This window comes from Hetaerina americana, unplaced genomic scaffold (genome assembly GCF_022747635.1).
Source record: "Hetaerina americana unplaced genomic scaffold, ioHetAmer1.1.p SCAF_5, whole genome shotgun sequence".
Lineage (NCBI taxonomy): Eukaryota > Metazoa > Arthropoda > Insecta > Odonata > Calopterygidae > Hetaerina > Hetaerina americana.
In genome coordinates, this window is record NW_027287095.1 from 56,625,084 (window position 1) to 56,650,083 (window position 25,000).

The following is a 25,000-nucleotide window of genomic DNA, read 5'->3' on the forward strand; positions in this document are numbered from 1 at the left end:
TTTTCACATAGAATAGATACGCAAAATGTATACCTTGTCAAGGGGAATCTATAACTTCACAAAAAAGAGAAGATGTACAGCTTAAACTAATCAGGAATATACACTCAGTTCAACCAGGAGTTTACGTATTTATCCCATATTTCATAGTAATTTTGTGCCATTTACTGACATAATGATAATTCTCAAAACTTCATCATGAGAATAGAATCGAAATACCACGCAACAACATCACAGCCAGAAGCCAGATTAAATCTCAAAAAATTTTCTCTTTTCATATACATATTCAGGTTAATTTATTGGATCTGAAATCAGTTTGGACGCTTTAAATTGATTCATCGATTGTTTAATGAAGTTCTATAATCAAAGCAAACAATTTATTCATCGAATATTAATGGTACAATCGAAGGCGTGCGTTCCTTATTTCTGCTATACGAAGCTTCATCAATCAGTGTGTTCAAACTCATGGGAATGAGTAAAATGGTTTATAATACTATGATTTAAGAGACGTAGTCCAAAATCAACTAAGTTATTTCAGCAATATCCGTGAATAAACTTAACAATAATTTTTAAATTGGCAATAGGAGGTCAGATGGCTGAATTAAATGTACAAGAAACCACTTCCATTGTCTAAAATTGTGAGAAATTAGGAAAACCTTATTTCTACACTGTTCCAACGTTCAGGGAAATTGTGTCGATTTTCGGAAGCTTTTTAACGTGTGTAGGTCCTATTAGAGACATTAATTCATCACAAGTGTGCTAAATAATGAATAGGACTTACATTCCAGTACGCTTTTCACTTAATATTGGGTTAACCACCAAACAGGGATACAAAACTTGAAAATAAGATCCAATGAAAACTGACGAGGCGTCAATATAAACATGTAAACATTATAATTGAAATAAATATATGATATGACTATCTAGATTCTTTTATTTTTGAGCCAATAGAAACTATGGCAACCGTAGGCTGGTATCTTCTAAGTACACGCAGCTTCATGACATCAGTACCATTCAAATCCCAAACCTGTCGCAGCTGAAAAGGTTCTGTAAACAGGCAACTCTCGACATCAACAACATAAACATATTAATCGAAGAACCGTATAAAGAACAGCGAAGAAATGTAAATACGCATGGTCTTCATTAATAATTATCTACATTTTTATTACAGCTAAAACATGTTAAGATTTTATTTCGATTTAATTAAAAGATGAAATTTACATTTAAAAAGGTTTTATGACATAATAAATCCATGTTTCGATAGCAGAGAGATTAGTGCAGATATGTGTAAATGAAATTAAAACCAAATATTTGTTTGACGAGTGATATACAATTTAGAGTGCATAGAGAAAAATATTTATAAATCACGAAACGTTAATAAATTATAAAGATAAAGTAAACTAAGTATAGATACATAAAAAATTATCTTTCACCCAAAAGAATCTCACAATTGAGGTAAAATACAAGGTCGAAGTTTTCTCCGGTATGGCGAGCAATGCCTGCTCCAAGAAAGTCCTTATGAAATTTTTATCTACCTCTATGGCATCAAGTGCTTCAATTCACCATGAAAATCAACTAAGCATCATTGCGACTTAATTACCTCAAAATGAACAACCACGCCTCTACACTGAGGGCGTAGGGATGCGGTCAGTTCAGCTGGGAAATTCGAAGTGTTGGTTGAAGTTGATTAAATTGGGTAAAATGATGGAAGTGTGCTCCCCTTTTTAGTGTGTACTTTGCCTTTCTACAACACAATTTTCGGAAAAATACACTCCCACGAGATATCGATGAAACTGGGATTTTTGCAAAAGACACTTTGGTAAATACGTACATCATGTTAAAATGTCAGATGCTACTGCTGCCCTTCACTTATTCATAATTCGACGATGTTCAATATTCAATTCGAATTTTACAAAACTTTTTAAAATTGCAGTTTAGTTATTATCCCATGCCCGTTCATCTCCTCTTCCGCTACACGCTTACCTGAAATTCTTTTTCAGTCAGAACATGACTACATACATATTGATATCATTTATTGAAATAATTTAAATGCAAAGTGTAAATATTTAACGAAAATTCACTCTCTCAATATTATTTCATACTGTGATAGCTTATGCAAAAAACGTTTGTGAAATGTAATTTAAGTCTCTCGAACGAAGACACCTAAAGCTAATGATTTGTCCAGTAGTGACATATTCATTCAGAAATAAGCCACGTTTCCCCGCAAAGTCCCAATCCATACATATTACTCTATTAAAGATTAATTTAACCTAGAACTTTACTTTTCCAATTAGTAGGGACTCGAAATAAAATTCGACAATTATATAATGCTAATAAAGCATTTGCATCGCAAGTAAGGGAAAGTATTTCACGGACCATTGGATAAGATAAATGGAAGAAACTCTACAAACACAAAGAAAACCAATTTCCTGATACAATAAAGGACATTTCCTACACCAGCAATTTGTTTTTCAGGATAATGTTCATGCCTATTTTTGGACGAAATTTGCTTCCAATAGGAGGTAAGCCCCATGGAAACCAATACTAATCAAACTCGGGAACTCTCTGCTTTATCGGATGAATATCCTCATCCGCCAGCGGAATCGAGGTGCCGTTTGAACACAACATTGAAATTTCGGACGATTGAAAGGGATTAACTGAAAATGTGGCTTCCTCTACAACTTTTCTATTGCGATAAAATGAAAATTTGCATAATTGCCTTGATGAAATATCCCATATGTATATGCGGCTTTTCCACCCTTATAATACGCCCGCTACCAAGTGTTTGTAAGTGAGATACTGTCCAATTATTTTCTCAAAAACATTCAAACACTCATACATTAACACCTTAACTTTTCAATCGAAAATAGTTAGTTAAAGTCAATATGGTTGTACTTATATCTGCCGAGCACCGAAAGAGTAAAGGCTAGACGATAAAATGGAAGCCATGGAAAACTAAATAACAATCACTTTGACATAATTTTGCTTATCTCTACATTCTAAATCAACATCATTCACATTGAATTGGCTAAATGAGTTTTGAAGGCAGTTTGTTCAATACAGAATAATCAAAATCAAATTACATTTCCGTCTGAAAAATCAATAATATTGCGATCATATGGAAAATTTACCAGCACCACCATACGCAACAAAATTATCTCTTTTCTGCCATAATTCATTTATTCTTCGGCAGGAAAGCATGCATTTAATCAAAATACTGAAGTTGTAAGACTACGCGTCACAGAAATCAGGTATTGTATCAATTTAAAATGGGGTAAATCTCGATCTGAAGGCTGCCAAAATTAAATTACCATAATGTAAAAACCAAAAAAGTTACAAGTGCAACTGGGTAGTTACATTCCACCTGATAAAACTAACATTAGGAAGAAGAGACACCTTCGCGGAAAGAAAATTCAAAGTGAACTTACACATATTTCTATTACCCTATTCTATAAATAAACCCCTCCAATAATTGGATAAAAAGACCTGAGACTTGCTAAAGAGAGATCGAAAAGTAAATGAAAAACATTCTCCAACAAATAGGTACACGCAAATGGCAGAAGGAATGTGAGTTCCTTTATGTGCGTGGGAATCATCTGCATGAATCACTAATTTTCGTGACCCTCGCCCATGCTACAGAACGTGAAGGCAAACAAGAAATGGATACTTTACGGGCCCACTAAAAGCATAAAGCGACCATAGGAAAAAAAAAGGATATTCGTGGTCCCGTGATAGAAAGTGGTCTCATGATAGAAAGGAAGCCCTAAACGTAAAGATTCCAAGCGGAAAATGAAAGGAGAGACAAGGGGAAAATCTCGCCCAATATTTCCATTCCTTTCAATCTCACAGCCCACTCAACCGAGGAAACCCCGACAGTTTTGACGGCTAATCTGGCGAATTTCGTCTCCAAATGATGTGCAAAAAAATCGATCCCATTAAACTTTCATACGGATGACGACAACCGAAACGTAAATGGAAATAAAAAAAAACTTTCGCGTCCCAGTGTCCCGCGTCTCCTTAAGTGGAAAATGAACGGAGCTCTCTCTCTCTCCCTCTCTCTCCTCGGACGCGTCCCGACGACGACACACGTGGCACTAAAGGAAGCGAGAGGGCACACCTTCCCTCCGTAGACACCCGAAACAATCGAACTCACCCCTACATCCCAAAAACACGCCCTTTTCCACCTCTTCTCTCGGGTGGTTTAAGCGAGCGCGAAACACTTGACAGGAGACGCGCGCGCGTATCGGCACTAAATCACGCCCGCAGACGACGGGGTGTGGGAGGAGGGGGGGGATGGAGAAGGTCGCGGCGACGGCTTATGGAAAAGGGGGCGTGAGCCGAGAGAGCCTGCCTTTCGGCAGAAGGTTTTCGGAGACGGGAAGGATGGGGATGAAGGGAAATAGCAGCGTGTAGGCTACACGGTTCGACGGACCGCATACGTGCTACGCCCACGACAGAAAAGTGAATATGAAGAAAAAGGGAGGAAATCTGAGGGATGCATGCGATGACTTTTGTTGAGAAAAATTACTCGAGAAAAAACCGCTGGGCTTATTAAACGAGCGGTGGGTGTAAATTAAAACCTCCATATACCACTGCCACACGCACGTGCCATCAAAATGGTGCGGGATCGTGGGGGCGACGGGGAGTGAATTCTGAAAGAGTGACCGCGAAAATAAAATATTTTTCAGGGGTCCCTTCACTCACCTATCGTGTAAGTGGCACCGTCCAACTGGAAGGTGGCGCTCTTGCACTTCTTGAACATGGTCCGGTTAGGCGCCCGGACCCTCGGGGGCGGCGGCGGCGGCACCGCCCCCGGCTCCCTTCCCCTTCCTGCCGCCTCCATCCTCCACCTCACTCTTCCTCCTCAACCACGCCGAACACCCATTCGAATAAGGCCACTGCGTGATGGACGGGTGTCTTTCTCCTTCCTCTCCTACTGCGGTTCCCTTCTTTTTCCACGTGAGAGAGAGTCGAGACGACCGTATCGAAATAGCCCGACGACGACCTCTCACTATTCCTCCTCCCCTCTCTCCACCTCCTCCCGACCACCGCGACGAGGAAGATGATCACGCACCACTCGGCAAAACACTGCGGAGAGTACTGAGCCACGACACTCGAGTTAAACGGAAAGAAGTGATATTGATATCGCCCCCTCGCAAGGGCGGGGAGATCGAGGCGAGCGCGCCGCCAAGCTCGCCCGTGGACGGCCCTCCGCCGCCGCCGACACCGCCGCGGAAGCCCAGGGACGGCGTTACGTGTGTGCCCGCGCGTCCAAGTGCGGAACGTACGGACGAAGCCGGGAGCCGGATCAAGCCCGATGACGGACCGACCGCTTCGCCTCTTCGGCCAACACCACCAACACCAAGTCTCTCTCTCTTACCCCCTCTATATCTATCTATCTCTCTCTCTCTCTCTCCCTCTATCCCACTCCCTCGATCGCTCCACACTCCCAGAAGGCGCGGCAGACACGAGGCCGGCGAAGGGAAGGCGAGAGAGAGAGAGACAGATAGTGATGTGGAGGGGAGGTTCTCGTAGAAGGAGGAGGAGGCGGTGGGAGAGTCAGAGGGGAGGGGATTGTGTATAGGGAGGGGACAGAGAAGGGAAGAGAGAGAGGGAGGTAGGGGAAAGGACAGGCGCCTGTATGTGTGTGTGTGTGTATATGTACGTGGCGAACGGAGAGAGAGAGAGAGTGTGTGTGCCGCGTCCTCCCTTAGCGCGGAGAGGAAAGGGACTGCTGGTGGGGTAGCGACGAAGAGAGGAGGGGCGGGCGGGAGAGGAAGGGAAGGGCCGGAGGGAGGGAGATGGGGTGACGGGGCGGGGCAGGATATGGAGGCGGTGGGAGAGGGGGAGGGTGCTGAGAGGCAGGGTGGAGTGGGAGTGAAGAGGTGGAGCGCCGCCGTGGTATGAGTTCGAGTAGGACAGTGTGTGTGTGTGTGTGTGTGTATGCATGGGTGTGTTGGGGGTGGGAGCGGTATGGTTTCGGTGGGAGGGACAGGCGGGAGGTCATGGGAGGTGTGAGGTGTGTCGGCTGGAGGGGATAGAGAAATGAAGGGTACGTTTGTGGAGGGGATGAAGCGTGGGAGAGGGAGGGATGTAAGGGAGATGCGAGGATTTTTCGTTTATTCCGAGGGTGGAAATACCGTGGGAGGTTAGGGGAGGGAGGAAAATTGAGAAGAGTGGTGGTCGGGGTGGCAAGAGGATAGGGAGAAAATACACGGGAGGAAATACACTTGAGGCGTGGGCTTTGAGGGATGGGAAATGAGGAAATATAAAGAGAACGGGATATTCAAGGAGGGAGAGAGAGGGGATGAGGAATCCAGGGATAAAACGCAGGAAGGAGGGTGGTCTGGTGAGGTAAGACGGGGAGGTGAAGCGGAAAAGGGAAGAGAGAGAAATGGCTAATGGAGGTTGGTAGTTGGGGGAGCCCGGGGTTTGACCGGAGCGAAGGGGTGGAGATAAAAAAAGAGAAGACGGAATAAATTACAAGCCCCCAAGAAAAATGGCACAGGTCAAAATCGATCCAAAAAAAGACCGTGACACGATAATTTTGAAATAAACCTAAAATCAAGGAAAGAATATATGAAGTTTCCAGCTTTGACTAAGGGGAAAACCCAGACGTGCGTGTTTGCAGATTTGACCCTCAACATACTACTGGGATACTTAAAAGTACCGCGGCATTCCTGAAGGAAAAACGTAGTTTATGATCCTGGAGCCTTTCGAGCGGGCACAAAGGAATAATAATTCGTGCACGTAACCTTTCAACCGCTCTTCCAGAACTACAATTTGTGGAGCGGAGAGGGGAATGTGAAGAGGAAGAGAAATAAAATACGTTCCACATAGAGGGACTGCACAATATATGGAGGTGATGCAGAGGACACCTATGTAGGGGCCCACGAGAGATGGAGGGCGAAGGGAGAAAGTGAACGGCATGGAGAAGTTGGGACAGGGATTACGGTGGTGAGGTAGATGGAGAGAATTGAGTGGGCGAGGAGGATCGAAAGCGATGGAGGAAAATGAGAAGGGAGGACAGAGGAGGAACTGGGCAAAAGAGGGAATGGAGGCGGCAAAGATTTGAGGCGGGAGGTGTCTGTGTGGGTTGAAGTTGGATTAGCCGGATGGAGGGAGGAGTGGGTGAAAGGGAGATTGAGGGTGAGCAGAGGACGTAAATACGCGTGAGAGATGTGACAGAAAGAAAAGGAATAAGTTACGTGTCGGAGGCGGGGTATCGAGTGGAGGAGAGCGGAGTTCCCGAGAAGCGACCGAGGAGGGCTTAATAAGATGGTCGGGAGAGAGGTGGGAAGAATACGAGGTGAGGAGGGAGAAAAGTGGTAGGGGGTATAATGAGGGGTGGGGATGGGGTGGAGTCGTTGACGGCGGCGGCGGCGTATGTTTATATAAGAAGGAGTGAGGGGAGGGGGATGACGAGGCGGAAGAAGAAGGAGATGGTGTTTGAGGGTGAGCGGGTGAAAGTTAGCGCGTCACGACCCCGGAGGGAGGAAATTTAGTTCCCTGAGAGGCCAATGATAATTTGATTGCGATGAACAATCAACGGGGATGGGGGAGAGCACAGTGTCATCATTTCTTGCTTCGCTTCGCTTCCTTCGATCCTCCGCCATCTATCGCTCCCGCTTGAGAGACGAGCCTTGGACAAAGAAACGAGCGGTTGGCGTGGGGTCCGTGCGTGATGGCCTACCAGAAGCCGCCGTTGCTCCAAGAGAAAATTTTTTTCGCCTCTATTCTAGCGGGGGGGAGAATTATTGTCACGGATGCTGTAGTAAGAATTGTACTTAAATACAAGTTGGTAGGCAGGTGGAGGCGGAGATATTATCCGTGCGGGACCGATTGTCCTCACATTCCGAGCCCAATAATTGAGTTCACCTGAGCCCCGCTAGGATTATTTTTAGTGGTAGATATTTTGGTCCCAAGCATGGGTATCTTGAGGAAAAGTTTTAAAGCGCAACACCATCTGTCCGACTGAAACTTAAGCCATGTTGTCATCTTGGCAACTTTCCTTAAGGAGAGTGTCAAGTTCTAATTCTTTATTTCTAGGACACCCAAACCTTTCTTCTTCCCGTAATTCTTTTCATAGCTACCTGATCCTTCCATTAAATATCCACTTATTAGAAAATTTCATCGCAGAACATGTCTGGTTTTTATACCTTAACTCCGCTTTTCTTAATGTATTTTTAGTGTATCTAACTATCCTAATGGGGGAAAAGGTTTCGTCTTTCATTTTATGCGTTGTTAAGCATTTAAAATCAGTCTTGTTTATGCGAATAAATAACGAGGAACGTCTTCATAGGTGCTATATCAGAATTAATTAGTCATTAATGCAACTTCCTGTATTAGAGACGTGTATCTGCCAGACAATGTCTTAAGTCTGACAAAATGTACTGCGGGCGCAAATTATGCATTTAATTTTCTCATAGTAATTTAAGCGCTGATTTCTATATTTTTCAGCACGCGGCAAAAAAGAACGACAATATCAACTGAGGAGGGGTTGAATCTCGATAACTGAAAGGTTTGTATGACTCAGACAAAATCTGCCCAAATTAACACAAATACGGGAGTAAAACTTTGCGAAGAGAAATTATTCACAGAGGACGAGCATTTTACTCTAAACAATAGGCACGTTTTTCCGTATCGTGCCCACGCGCAAGGGCAAAAAAATTCACGCTTTGAAGCCTTTCGATGACAAAATAAACAATTCTCTCACATCCTCCCGCTTCCCCGTCCTCTAACCTCGCCCTCACCCCCTTCCAACATCGCGGCAAAAAGCCTCCCGCCTAAGTTCGAACAACCGGACGAGAACACCGTCCAATAAGCCGGACGATCAGATAACTCAATAACATACGATGTTTGGCGGTTTCAATAAACACGCTAGGGGAGAAGGGAAGGGAAAAAACTTCTGTTTTTCCCCTGCGTACACACCATATGAGGATAGAGAGAGAGGGAGAAAGAGCAAAAAAATTACCCTTTTATGTGGACACGGTAGCCTGGTTTGGTGCCGCCAAGTTTCCACGTTCGTGTGCGACCTTAAAGGGGGGAGATTAGGAGGACGACGAGGAGGATGATGGGAAGGAGAGATGTAGGGAGAGAGAGAGAGAGATGTCGGCGGCTTGAGGGTTTAAATATAAAAAAAATAAGTGCAAAAAGCGGTGAGGAGGCCGGGCACACGTAAAGGAAAGGGACATCGGAGGGGGGTGAGGGAGATGAGATTGCAGGGAAGGAGGAAGGCCTTCGTGTCTTCGTGGCGTGGGGGAGGGTCCGGCGAGGGGATGAAGGAAAAGGGGAGGAAAAGTGACGGGGGAGGGGGTCGAAATAGGCTACGGAGGGGAGTTCGGACGGGTTGGATGGGAATACATTGAAGGGAGGGAGCGAGATTTTTCGCGGAGGTGTTAGTCAAAGGTGGTGGCGCAGAACGAGGGTGGAAGATTTTTGGGTTAGTGTGTGTTCGTGTGGGGGGGAGGAGGAAGGTGGGGGATACAAAGGATGGAGGATACGGCGCATGGGTTTTCCACAGAGAAAAGGTAGAAGAGCAGCTATATAAGGAGGCCAGGAAGGTATGGGTAGCAAGAACAAGTAAGGTAGCCGGTGGAGGAGAAGTGGAGGGAGCAAGGAGGAGAGACGGATCAGACAATGTCGGGACGAGGCTGAAGAATGGAGGCCTCCTGGTCGTTGGTTCATAAATATATTTTTTCCATTATTGCTGTTACATGTATATATATATATATATATATATATATATATATATATATATATATATATAATATATATATATATATATATAATATATATATATATATATATATATATGTGTGTGTGTGTGTGTGTGTGTATAATATTATATATACAATATGCATTTATATATATATATATATATATATATATATATGTATATATATATGTGTGTGACTGGAAGCAGAGGAAACACTGCGGTGAGGATGGGAGGAGCAGGGGTTGCGTTTTTATATTTTTATTGGAGGCCTGGAGTTTGTTCAGAGCGAAAAAAATGTGAAAAAGAAGGGCAACGAGAGGGTGGGTACGGTGGAGGAGGATGTGGAAAGATAAGGGCACATCGAGAGGGCAAGTGTATCAGGGGAGGGGAGGGTGGAGCGGGGAAGGACGGGCTCGTGCGGGGGGGGGGCGCAGGAGCACGGACGGGGCGGAGAGGAAGAGGGGAGGACGAGGAGGGCACGGGAGGACCAGCCGTGTGAGTGGATGGGCCCTGCCTTCTCTCTCAAGGGCGCCGAGGAAATGCTGACTGGAAGACGAGCCAATGGCAGGACTGATAAGCCTCACGCTCGCAACTGGAAAGGAGTCTTCGTCAAAACGCATTCGTGTCCCCCTCCCTCAAAATCCTCGCCCACATCCTCCCGCCAGTCTAACCTTATCGTCGTCTTTTAATGGTCACGTGCTGGTATATAAAAAAATTATAACGCTCGCACGTGTGCACAGAAGAAAAATGATATTCTAGACAGTTAGGTTTCTCTCCCGTTTAATTCCCTCGGTTTGAGCTTTCATTTCAGGATGCAATGATTAAAAAATTCTCCCGTTGTCGAAGTGGAAGATGCAAGATCAACGCGAAAAAATAATAAGCACGCACTCTTAGCGAAGAAATAATTCGTTTTCTTTCATAACTCTTGTTTTCGAAAAGAGAATGGAAAAAGCACACGGTGAAATTGGAAATGTCGTAAAAGTACTCACCATGCAACTAAACGATCCAGACAATTTCCAACTGTCTGGATCGTTTAGTTGCATGGTGAGTACGTTGCTAATCTCAGATAAACGGGTAGAAAAACTTCTACATTTACATTTACAAAGGCACGAGCAATTTAAAATTAGCTTATTCCAACCGACGCAAAGCGCGGATACTCAAAGGATAAAAGTTGAGAAAAACTCCGGGAGCATTATTTTTGTTTTTTATTTAACAACCAGGCCGAGGTTCTAAAGACCTACTGCCCAAAATAGGTTGTAAAGGCCTAATTTCTGGGCTCCATCGAAGATGGATACTTTCCGTTTGAAATTTTACCTTTATTTCCGACGATGATCTCATATTTCCTGTGCCAGTTGGGAGAATACATTGGGGAAACACGCAACGGCCACATTACCCCTACTTCAGCATTGTATTTTAGGAGGAGGACACTACCAAATACGCCACAGCCACGCACGCTGGTCCGTACTGCGTGATCCCTATCGCCTCAGGTTTTCATCTTCCCAGAACGAAATAATTTCTTCAAATGATATTTAAAATTAGAGATAAATTTCATAAAGTCCAATGATACATGTAATTACCCACAAATGTATTTAGTTTTTTTACAAATATGTTTTTATGATGTAATAATGATCAGTTTAAGATTTGACGAGATACAAAAAAGAATAACCTATAGCCATAACTTAAGTTCATCCTTCCGTTTAGCATAACCATGGACTACGTCCTAAATCAATTGCTTCAAGTTTTATTTGTTTACGATATTAAGTAGTTTCACTTGTATTACAAGTACTAAGTAATCGCTGCATTAAATTAGTTTAGGTGATTGCCAATTCAATCCACTCGAACAACAGGAAAAACATTGGTCCTCCGCCGATGGTGAAAACCTGAACCACATCCTCGGAAGTAATGTTCATCTATGGGCCTAGAGAAACTATAATAGCCCTGATGACCTCCCATCACATCATTTTGTAGAAGTAAATGTATATGACAGGTGTCATATACATTTGACAGCAGTCAAATGTATATGACACCTTCCATTCCCTCAGGCTTTCGGTTAAGATTGCCATTTAGAGGGAAATCTTTAATAAGTCCATGGTACTGTGGGGGACGCCCCTTCTTTTGGGCAACGAAGTAACCTCCCCCTCTTTGATCCACATTCACGCTGAAGGTGCGATTAATAAGTGAGGATTCCCTGGAAAAGAATACGCGCCGACAAGACGCCATTTTAAACCATTGACATACGCGTCCAATTTCCCTTGTGCCCCTTAATGTCGTTTCCGACACTCAATTGCACAGAAGAACAGTTCAACGATGCTCCTCTCAAAAGCGCTATTCACTCACCCACGAGCGTAAACTCGGGCCGGCTCACCAGCCATCAAACGGCGCCCGAGTGCATGAGAATGGAGCACTCGCCACTTCTAACGAACCACTGGGTCGGATTAAGCGTTGGAACTCCCCCACTTCGTCTCATTGCAACAACACAGACTATTCCCCTCCAAACAACAATAAAAGGGTCGCTCGTAACTGTTTAATGAAACAAATTGGAGCTTTGATTTTTCATCGGCACTTCAATTTGAATGTGTGTTTTTTTTAGCGAGATAATGGAAGATAAAATGAAGGTTGCACACGGACCATAGGATGGCAGATATTGTTCCCTTAGGAGCTAGGTTCTATCCCTTCATGATTAATGATCCTGTAGAGATATTCTCTATGATGTGTCGATTTCCTTAAAACTTAAGGAATGACTGATTGAAATAATTGTCGTCTCAAGACTAAAATTTCACTAACCCTTATGACTTTTAGGAATAGGTGTCATTATTCTACGTTTTCTAACCCCTAGATCACCTTAATGGATTATATCATAGAATCGGTTCTCCCGGGATTGGTTTAGGAGATCCATTAAAAAATTAAATCTGCTTTATAATTACTTTAACGATTCAGATGTATTCCTTAAGCGATGGGAATCACAACGAGCTGGAAGTTCAGAAGATCTAACCAAAACGAGATAATTTTTTCCCTTTTCACCTTATCAATATTCTTCCGAAAGTGGCGAGAATTTGCGTAAGCATTGAAGCGAGACGCGGTGTGTTAGTTTGCCCTAAGAAAACCCTCGGAAGTTTCATGACCCCACGGGGAGAAGTGTTGGTTCAGTGTGCGTCAACACGAGGAATAGCAAAAATGAGCGTTCATGGCGGCTTAGGTAAGCGTGTCTAGGTATTGAGATCCTGCAGCATTCTAGATTTGGCTTCCTCGGGATCCAACCTTCCCACTTAAATAGAGAACTCGAGGGATTAAAGCCCTTCGTGAATGATAGACTCGGGAGAACTAGTTGCATTGGTTGGCTTAGGCTCCTCCTATTAAGTAACTGAAATAGGTGACAAACGGTGGCAAGTTTATCACAACAGGAACTATTTGGGCCAATCGCACAGATAATGCTGGAGAGTCACTTTTTCCAAACGGTAAAAAGGCGATAAAATTAGGCTAGCATTTGTTTTCGTTTCACAATGATAAACTTGTCTTCTTGGACGTACGAAGATATTTTTATTATAGTGTTATGTCCCGGTTTTCCTGAAAAATAGATCTAATCAACCCTTTGTCTCACTCTATGTCTCAATTCCTGAATTTTTATATTCACAGCAAGGCAAGGAACAAAGAAACTCAAAATAAATCCTCAGAATTAGTAAAAAATCTAGAAGTTACTGACGTTACCGGTAGAGAGAAATGAAAAAAGAATACAAATAGTTCAACTACCTATGTGAATCAAGGTGAAATCGTAATTACTTTAAGGGGAGTAGCTGATCAGTCTTCGTGTGTTTCACTCTGACGAAAGTTTAAGTTACAGCATTATTGTCATGGAAAGGCGTGAGCATTTTTTTGATTTCTACATTTCCATCACCAGAACCTTTCCGTGAGACTCTATTGTATTCATGAAATTGCATTTTGCACATTCTTCAAAAAGAGTTTTTTGTCTGGTCAAGGATTCCAAAGTTTGCTCTAATTTATGCTACCTCAAAAACAGTAAATATATATTATATTATATATATATATATTTATGTGTGTGTATGTGTGTATATATATATATATATATATATATATATATATATAGTTCAAAATAAAAGATATTAAATATATATTTGAATAAACTGATGATGCGAAATTACTCTATAGTTTATTCATATGTTTTCAAATGATTTCTTTCATCGTAGTCATTTCATTAAAATTTTAAAAAACCAATCTGAACCCACTAGGTCATGGATCCAACGTGAATGAATAAAAGCTATGTACTTTGTATTGCTTTAGGAACTTGATCCCTGTTGTTAAAAATAGCCTACCGCAAACTGCTCGGGATTCATACCCTCTAAAAAATGCGGGTACGGGAAGGGTACACTTCAGAAAAACTAAAGGTTACGCAGTAATAACAGATGGTAATTCCGCCCATCAAATTTTTTCTCTGTTACATTCATTTATTAGGATTTTCTTTAACGTAGGTGTAAAAATATTAATCCTCTTATCCCCAACATCAGCGCATATGAACTTTTTCAGCCCGATTCAACCAAAATCATTTTTTTTATAAGCATGATAATCTCGTGCCTCCATTCAAAGCGCCTCTCGCCCCATGACCCTCATCCCACCGGGGCAGAAGCGTCAGCTTCTCACAATGGCAGTGCGTCCCACTTTATCTCTATCGACTGTGAAAACTTTAAATGCATGATTGTGTATTTTCGCTACCCGATTATATATTATGTAACGGAGGATCATTTTTATAAAACTAATCGGAATATCTAGCTATCCTGATTTACGCCAATTGAAAGGGAGAGAGAGTAAATTCCTAATTAGCTAAGAAATTTCTTTAAAGTAACTAAATATTACTTACTCAGCCCCCCTGGAATATTTCCATTAGGTTTTTTAACAAGCAAATATCCCAACGACTAATAAGCTATGACAATCTCCCTCCCCATCCTTTTAAAAATTTCCACATTTTTGCTATGATGTTACTAGGAAAGTGAAGTCTTAAGCTAACGCTGAGAGCCAAAAGGGAGTATTCCATTAGGATTCTGCAAACAATATTAACAGCGATTCGATTCACACCGTGGCAGTTGGGCTACGTCACCGATAACATTTTCTCTCAAGAAATTCTGGAATACGAAAAGGAATTATGAAAATGGGTAAATAAGGAAAACATTTGGACAAGAGTAAAAATATTTACTCCTACGGACACTAAAAAATTTTCAGATTCTCATTGCCCAGTGAGTCAAGACCAAAAGGCGTTTAATGATCCTGTCTCAACTTTACGATACCAATGCCGATTTGCTCTAAATATCCCAGTGAACTATGCCTTAACGACACTTAAGCCGAATTAAGGGCAAAAATGGTCATTTGAAGTTGAGTGCTTAGCAGTAAAATTCAACCGCGCCTATATCCTCCCAACCAGATACCTGCGGGGCTAGCCATGCTGCAATAACGCCATCTGCATAGTATGAAACGTATTTATTACTAACCCACAACGTGCCCTCCGCTATGAGCGGGAGCCATCTTCATTGTGTAGCTTTTGTTACGTTTTTGTCGTAAATTTTGCTCCCTAATCGAATTGAATAGACCTTCGTGATCGCAAAAAAATTGAATTAATTTCATATTCACCATTTCATATCGCTATTTAAAAGTTGTTTTCATTAATCGTCCCCAAACCTACCCACGCTAAGCGAAAAATGAGTACAGCACATTTAGAGTATACTGTTCTTTTCCTGCCCACGAACGGCTTTCAACTCTTCACCTCAGTGGTTATAAAATAATATACATTCATAAATTTTAATGTGGATAGAACTCAAAAAAAGGTACATATCTAGTCAAATGTAGCCTTCATGCAAAATACCTTTTATATACTGCTAAGCAGTCTGATTACCGCATAAGACACATTTTACGAACAAAACGGTGATGCGTATTCAAATAACGGTTTTAGGTTTAAAAGTAAAAATTAACAAGGGAATTCATAAACACAGATATCATTGTACCCTAAGATAATATTGCATTTGCATCGGCGGTGAGTTCAAACTTCTAATTGAAAGCATCAAAGTGAAAATGGGCATTAACAAACTGGATTAATGGTCGGAATGAAATCATATGTTTCATTACATAACATAACTATGGACCCCATCGTCTCAGCTCAGTTATTAGTTACGCGTCTTTTTAATTAGCCAATCTCCATGAGACACGTTGCGTAAAAATGTTGAAATATTTTTCATAAGTGACTTAAGCAAAAATATAAAAATCTCTAAATCCTCAATCTCTAAGCAAAATCCCTTGATAGGTGCACGCGAGCTCTCTTATTTTAATCTAAATATTAAGGACTTATTCCTTATACACACCACTAGTACAGTACCGGCCCAATCGTAGACAAACAACATTTGCACATGCGTACAACATATGCATATGCACATACGTACATCGTACTCCATTGTTTTCCACCATGCTCATGATTAGGGTTTCCAAATTCCCGACATTTTTTAACCTTCAAGAATCGAGAAGGAAATATGGTATTTCCCGAGAATTATCGAGAATTTCCGAAATAATCTTTTTCATTTAATTTTCGTTTATCATCTGTGATAATAACTGTAATGTTAAATGCCAATACAGAAAACCCGTAGAAAAAGTGAGACGACCGGGTTCCAGGTCCCGGTGCAATCTTTCAGAGGTTTCTAGACACTCCTATACATACCGTATGTATATAGGTCAACGCAAAACTTGAGTAGATAAAATTTCGATCATGGACGTCGACCGGAGTTCCATGACTAGTGCATCTTTTGCCCCGAGCGCTAAATAGGAATCACTATAGTATCATTTTGGTTAAGTTTCTCAAAATATAAATAGTATAATTAATACAAACTAAATTTAAACAAAACTAATAGTATACCGTGAGTTTTTATATGTATCACACAATGTATTCACAATCCCATTCATTAACGTAACCATTACTGGAAAAAAATGCAAATACTATTCGTTTGAAAATAAAAAAAATACTTCAAATGGTTTTTATTTATCATTTTAAAAATGAAACTTAAAGAAAAATATAATATTGATTGCCCGATCAAACAATTGTCATATTTGCTTAGTAGCAAATATACTTGATGAGGAAAATTTTCTGTAGACGTAGGTCGCATTGTTATCACTGTGTCTAAAAGCATCTTCAAGTTGGGAGTTAGGGAATGCGTTGTTTCATATAACCTCATTTCCTTCCTTAGAGAAGCAAATATTTTGTCTACATGCATAGGGCTAGGTTTGTATGTTGAAATTGATATTGCTTTAGTCATTTTACATTTCAGGTCAGATTCTGATATAAATAGTACTAATGCGGTAAATGTTCTTTTAAAAAGTCTTCCATAATGACTTCGCAAATCGTGAAATTTCATTCTTACTTGACAAGGCTAAAAAAATCATTCTCTCCCATCTCATGTAGACAACTAGCGTTGCTCAAGTACCTTTTGAGAGACCCAAGATCTCTATTTCTACGTTAAACCAATTAAAATTTTATTTCCTTTGAAAGCATTTGGCTAATTGAAGAATGCAATTTTTTTAATTTACTGAATAGGACCTTCCTTCACTTGTGAAAGTATTAGCTACGCTATTGCTTAGGGCTTCAACTACTAATCTTACAGATTGTAAACAAATCAACATGCCACTCAATATTTCATAATACTCTACTTTCCATAAGTGATCGAGTTTCAATTCTCGTAAAAGTCTTAATCAGATTTATCATATGATGTTTAAAAATCTCGCTATCACTCTCTTCAGTGTGGTCCAGCGTGTTTCACAGTACAAAATAACTTCTATTTCCACATTTTTACTCCAAATTATTTCTTGCTGCAATTTTCCCGATTTCCCGATCAACTTTTCTAGGGACTTGGGAAAGTGAAAAAAATTCCCGCCCGGAAACCCGACTCATGATAGTCATTGGACCAGGGATATCTTCGCTCACCATGCAGTAAAGATGGATTTGTAGTTATAACAAAGGAAACTTTCTAAATAATCGCCACCAGCATTTACACGACATGGAGTATAACAGTCTACTTTACGTAAGTGTCAAATTTTGTCTATTTAAAACCAGCTAACCGATTCTCGTAGTAGTAGTAGTTTTTAGGGGAGGCGACCGACAGCTGAGGTCATTTGCGCCATAGGGGATGGACAGGAAAGGATGAAGGGTGGAGAGAAACCCGGCGTCGGCATTAGCCTACTCTTTACGAAAGGCGCCAAGGGGTCCGCAGCTTAACGTCCCATCCGACGGACGCCGTACTCACTCAAAGTGCCCTCCACAAAGCACCTCAAGTAGGGATCGAGATACCTCTGAAAAATATTCAACACCGCCGGGATTTGAACCCGCGCCCTCAGGGTGGGAAGCCAGTACGTTAGCCCCCGCACCATCTCGATCCCCACCGATTCTCGTAACAAATTATACACGAAGGCAAAACGAAGAGCCTAGCATCATTTATCAAGGAAAAGAACAGGATACTAACTTTGACAGTCTCATCATTAGTATCTGATAGCACTGCTAACGAGTTGTCTCTCCACCATGCATATATATATACATATTTACATAAATATATTTAATCTCTAGTTTATTATTCTCGTAAATAATGAAGGCAAAGATATTCATCGGTATTATTATTGGTAGCTTATTGAAGGCATAAGAGTATTAGCAAAGGAAGCAGTGCGTTACTTTTCATTGGGAGAATTACACAACAAATGACGGCAAATTGGATCCCCGCCTTCAAAGTTTTCGAAAATATAATTATTAATTCAATACAATTCCTTGCTATGAGATGGGGAAGAAAAATAATTTTTTAAATGTTTATCAAAATGCAAATTTTTATCCATTCCGCTAGATAAAACTGTACGTTTTCTTCATAATAATAAGGGAGCTACATAATTGGACTACAAATCAAAGAGCCCACGCCATGAATTCATTTACCATTATAAATCCTAAAGGCCACTAAGTTCTGTTAACTTGCATTTAGAAATAAATTCAAAAGAAATTTACATTTTCGAGTGACGACGGGCGCCTCTCAAAATGATGTTGAATTAAAGTCAAGGCTCGCTGAATTATTTTGTAATATTAAAAAAAATTGGAATTATAGGGACGCTAACTCAATTATATCACTAAAATGTTACTTTTTGGCATTTCCTTGGAGAAAAACTCTTTTTCAAATGAAATATACGAGAAGAAGTTTAATACATTCCTCGAGATTTACGAAATAAAGAAAAGAAAATCTTTGTGGCGTGCGGATAATTGCAATTCATTGAATGTAAACTAAAATAAAAATTGTGTGTTTTCTCTTCAGTATTATATGAATCTTTTTTCCGATAAATTGATTTCCATAGCCCTAGTTCGTAAAACTCAAACGTTCTTCAGAGCTTGAAGAATTATACTACGAAGTAGATTAATTACTAGAGAAATAATAAAAGAAGTTTTTTCTTGGAATCTGAACTGAGGAGATTTCAAACTTCCATGCATAGTAGTTGTACATAGCCGAAATTTGAGTAATAGTCAAGACCATACTTTTTGGATTTATTTGCCTAACCTACAACTATTAAAAATGAATCACTGATCAAGTGTCAAATGAAAAGGACCCATCTAAAAACTCTGTCAACATCGAATAATCACTCAAGTTTTGCTAAATGAAATGGCTCGGTGTCTACATATAAAGGGCCGAAACTTAATACGCTTATCTTGCATATCTCAAGTATTCGAAAGTCTGCTTTATCATAGTTATACGTTTCCAGTAGTCCACGAGCAATATCCAGGCTAATAATATTTAAGGAAATTCCAAAGAAAGTGCGGGCGATACCGCAACAGTGACTCTTAACCGAGTCGTCCGCCAATATGCATTTCAATGCATATTAGCGGATGAAACTGTCTTTGCCTTCTTTGGAGCAGCTTCTACCTTTTGAATCAATTTTTTTGATTGTTTTTTGTGTTGGGTTTGAAGAAATGGACTAACAATTTCAGAGTGTAAAAACCATTCGCCTTGACCGGGATTCGATCCCGGATCCCTCAATGTCCGTTTGAGTGTTTTAGCCAGTTAAGCTATTTAGGCGTCATCTTAAACTCTGATTTTTTTTTAAAACGTAAAAAAGGACGCCTCGATAGCTTAACTAGCTGAAGCACTTGGCCTGACATTGAGGGATCCGGGTTCGAATCCCGTTCGAGACGAATGATTTTTTCACTCTGAAATGATTGCATTGAAATATTCAAGGAACCTAAAAAAATATCATTTCCCCAGCGCAGCATCGTTATTTCAAGAAAAGACAACTTAAAATTAATAAATCTGTAATTTAAGAATACACGATCCGTAATCTTTGATTTTAACGTTCAGCTCAAATTTTTCATACGTTGGTATTACAAAATTTATACATTAGACAGCAAAACATCCCGTAATTTTTAAATGGAATTCTAAGAAAATTTGCTACTATTCACAAGTTAAATTTAGCCGAAAGTAAATCCTCGGCTATATATTCTCTACAATGCCACTATACGTATCTGTAACTATATTGAATTTGTACGTCTATATTGCAAAATTTATGATAATATTTCAGTTTAAATTTCAAAATTGGTGTTCCAATGGTGACAAGGATCCCCCTCCCTACCTTTCTGCTATTTAATTGTAATACATTGACAAGAATTTATTCCATCGAGAAATTTTTTGATAAATCGAAATATGCTCTAAAGTAATGGTTCAATGGGTCAATATACACCAGTCATATAAAATAAATACAATCCCATATATTTAGCTTCCCTCTTGCCTTTTCACACAATCAAAATCTGATCAGAAACAAATAGATATAACACATTTAAATTCATTGAATCAATCGAATTGAAATATTTTTGGGATATTTTTACACGCTAAGTCGTAATCGAATTTTTTCTTCGGCCTACAGAGTCAAGGGATAGTAAAACATTTTCAACATCAAAAGGAGAATTAGAAAAACGGTAAAAAATTTTAATTAAAATCGTTCATATAAGTGTTTTATACAAATAAATGTTTCTAGGAATGCTCTCCTGAAATTTTTTTCCACTCTTCAAGCCAAAATAACGTTTTCACATTTATGGATCAGCATTATCCACTATCCTCGACAGCATCGATCTATAATTCAAGTGATTCGATGATATCTTAAAATTGATAGCTAAATTGACCGTGCATCATTTTTTTTCTAGATCAGCATGCAAATTTATGTTTTCTTCATAAGGGAGCAATTTTGATGGATGAGATGCTAGAGATATTAATATGAGAAAATGAGCTTTGCAGCACTTCGTATCAGCGGCCAGTTCCAGATAATAATGACATGAAAGAAAACAAGTCGCAACCAGAATCACATACTTGTAAATGTTGTACTAACGTAGAGTATAAACACTCAATTAAATTTTAAAATATCAAGTTTACAATGGTCTATTCACCTGCATAAGGCTTTTCAGTACTTGGCTTTTAAATTTTTATTAGATGTTATCAGTGGACAAATTTTCGTCAGAATTGCATAAAGATAAGCATGTGTGTAATGATGATTACTTCTGCACTTTACTGTACGTTGTACAGTGTATTACTGTAAGACGTAGTAGGTGCGTTGAATAATTAAATACGTTTACGCTTATACGTTCCAATAATTCGTTGTAAATTGTCACCCATAACTTACGTTTTTCTTCCATCCAATAATTATTTATACCAATTGCCAATTTCAATAGTTCTCAAGAAACATAAAGAAAACCAATTGCATTGCCAGCACCCTATCAGTGCATCATAAACTATTTCTCCCCCTGTTCATAAGACTGGTATTCGCCACTTATAAACTAAGGCCCTAAATTTCTAATTGAGCTGTTTAATAAAATAGTTTTGCTATCACTCAGCACTTATCACCATGCAATTTAAAACAATACTAAACGAATTCAAGACATGAATGCTATAACTATTTAACTCTATGCATAATTGTGAAGACAATTTGAATAGTATAGCCTGAACAGGTTATTTGAAATTGTTTGGAAGTATGATTTTTGAAACATGGAAAAATTAGCCAAGTCTAACGGAACCAAAATGTTTTAACATTCTCTATACACAAATAAGGGTAGTTATCATCTCTAAGAGATATAATGAGTAGTATAATTATTTCCATTCTTAGAATCCTAATACATTTTAGAAATGATGCTTTGAAAATATTAATATTAAATTCCAAATTAAATTCTAACGCAATACGTACAATATTCATATTAAATAGGGTTGAATTTCGAAGGTTGTCGATAAATACCTATATTTGTACATAACCAAGGATAGATTTACAGTAGAACGGGAATAATACCTAAGTAAATGTGACCATTCATGTTTAAAGGAGCAGACTACTATAGGGCAATATAGGCGGAGCACTGAACAGACTAAACACGGTTGTATTTCTTAATCTCTCCTAACAGGTCAAAACCTGACAACTCACGCTAAATTAAAGCCCTATTCAATTCCTCATACTTTCTGCCTCCCTTCATTCCGTCCATACATTCGCACACTTTACCTCCTCTCCCTTCCTTGCCTATATTCTCCCCTCAACCATAGTCTTCAACATTCCATCTCGAATCAAAATGCTCTTCATCCACCTTTCCCGCCTTCTTTAGATTTCTTCCAAAAACTCCTTCTCCTTTCCTACTCTGCCTAGTACGTCTACGTTTAATTTCCTTACCATCTAATTTACTGTTTCCATCCATCTCCATAACCACATCGAAAAAGGCTCCATCTACAACTATAGTATTGTATCAACAACCAAATTTGCGAGACAATAAAATTAGTATTAAAATGAAAAATTGATAAAATAAAACCCGCATTAGATGGACCATCAGAAATACACTGGTGATGAAAAGATAAAAGGGGTAGAAATCATTTGTATTACGGAAGGTAGAGGATATTTCGAGGGCAAGGATGAACAGCTACGAAGTGGAAAAGGAATTTAAAAACCAAGGAAAAGATTATCACAGATGCATAGCCAAAGGGGCAATAAAACGATGGCATATGAGAGATGTAGTGATACTGATTGCAGTAAAAACGACTCAAAAAAGGAACTCGGAATAGAAAACATAACAAGGTGTCGACAAAGACAATTCTTTATCATTGGAATCAAAGATATCAATGGAAGAAGTCGCAGTTTTATTCCAATGAACTCCCTGGTAAATGCTTAAATATTTTAGTGGGTAAAATTTCAAAGGAAGGTTAGGTATTGCAGTAAAAAACCGAATAAAAAATATGTAAACCTGTGGCAGTAAAGTCTCCAATGAAGTAAAATAAACCAACAAACATACACAAAAATGATATTTTTACTTTCCTAAGCTGTATAAAAAGACAAATACGTTGTTACAAATTCCAAACATCTATGAGTTCTTGCAACAGCAAATCGCGAAATTCACCCGGAATTCGGAGAAACTCTCCCTGAATCTCAGAGAGTTTCGTTGATTCTTAAATTTCAGGAAACGTAATGATAAGGAATGTCGGGTTAGTGCGATGGATATCTTCCCATCCCAAGGACCCTTGCTCGATTCCTGGCAGTCGGAGAAATATTTGGGTTCCCTGCGGAGAGATCACCTCAGTTGGAGTACGGAGTCCAAACGCACGAATCATTTCTATTTTCTGTTGTAAGAGCCTATTTGACTGTGGTAACCAAATGTTAATGCAGTCGTCAAAATTAACCCGTCGAAAGTTCTGAAGCCGTAGCACAGCCATTTGCTCGAGGGTTAACATTTTCCAAGAACCGAGGAAACCAAGTGGTTAATGTGCGGTTCTATATATTGACATTTTCACATTCATATGCCATGCTCGACAACTGTCGTGAGACGACGCGTGATAGCGATCAAGTGGGAAACTCCGAAATTGCTGAATTATCTATGCGAATATCTCGAAGGCAAAATCGTGTACTGGTCGATTGCCGCTGGTTGAATAGTTTTGGGATGAGAATTTCTATCCAAAACGGAAAGGCGTGGTGTGATTAATGTGGCAATCCTCGACCACGTTAAAAAAATGGTGCAAAACTCTAATGATCTACATCTGCTGAAATAACAGTGATTTAGTAAAATGAGTCCAGTCATCCTTTAAACCAAAATAACCTCACTTAATCACTAAGTATTTACATGATTATAATTACTAATCATATCTAAAATAGTTTAAACAGGCCTTATTTAATGTTTCTATGTCCATACAAATGTTGAAAATTGCCTAAATTCGCAATTAAAATGAAAAATGAAACCGATTAGTCGCTCATTTTAAAGTATACATCAGAAAAACCAGCTTTTCATAAAAAATGCTGAAAGTATGAAAATTGACTGGAAAGAGAAACAATATTCGTAATTCATGCAGAAATATATGAAAAACTTTTATGAAAATGAAATCACTGAAGTAATGGGAATAAGTAGCAGTAAAATGAGCAATAATGCAAGTGAAACATTATTAGACTCAGCGTGAATTAATTCGTTACCCATTTTCTAATTGACAGACTTGGGAGTAGGAAATTCCAGAAAAGGAAAGAAATTAAGCCTGTCCCAGCACTATACAGTGGGAAGCGAGTGTTTTCAGGCCTTGATCAAATGCTGAATATAAGTTCGTCGAGAGAAACGAAACCTGGGGAATATATATACCAGAGATATTGTGAAAGGAGTTGGAAGGCCCCGCAAATAACACGATAGCTCACACAAACACACGTAGGCATCATTTGAAGAGAGGGCCTCAACGTGTTCTGGGGAACGCAAAACTTGTATTTCCGCTGAAATCTCGGGATTAAATTCCTTTTTTCCACAAAAGAAGCACTTCCATTCCCAATATGGAGAAAAATAAGAGGGGCTATTAAGGTGGAGCGAACACATCCAGGAAAATTGATTTTTCTATGATACTGGGTGAGAGGGGGTGTGGGGATAGGCCGCTATAAATCCGAAACGGCGAACAAAATTGAGGAAATAAAATACGTAAGGAATAAAGGACGACGGAAGGAGAGAGAGAAAGAGCGGTGAGACAGGGGAGGCATAAGCGAATGAGGAGGGTCGTGAGAGAGACAAAGGAGAAAGGAGAGGAGGACAACTATTGCGATGCGGAGGAGAAAAGAAGATGGGGAGAACCTGGAGGAGAAGTGAATATGAATGAATATTGGATGAGTGAGTCACAGCAGGAACGTGTAAAATGGGAAGGGGTATTCCTCGCCGGGAACAGGCGGATGAAATGGGAGTAAAAGTGCGGAAAGAGATATGCCGGAAGTATTAAAGCGATGCCATTGAATAAGAAATGCGGCGAC

General features: G+C 39.9%; 1 protein-coding gene across 3 annotated transcripts in view; it reads right to left on the reverse strand.

The window, feature by feature from the left end:
* LOC139694330 (dual specificity calcium/calmodulin-dependent 3',5'-cyclic nucleotide phosphodiesterase 1A-like) overlaps positions 1-25,000 on the reverse strand; it is a 580,826-nt gene that overhangs the window by 484,293 nt on the left and 71,533 nt on the right. The window contains exon 1 of one of the 3 annotated variants that reach the window (XM_071592825.1): positions 4,702-5,691. The exons of the other annotated variants lie outside the window; for them this stretch is intronic. Coding sequence (XP_071448926.1) covers positions 4,702-4,840 — 139 coding nt within the window. The 5' untranslated portion in view covers positions 4,841-5,691. Of the gene's footprint in view, positions 1-4,701; positions 5,692-25,000 lie in introns of those variants that run through there. 3 annotated transcript variants of the gene reach the window in all.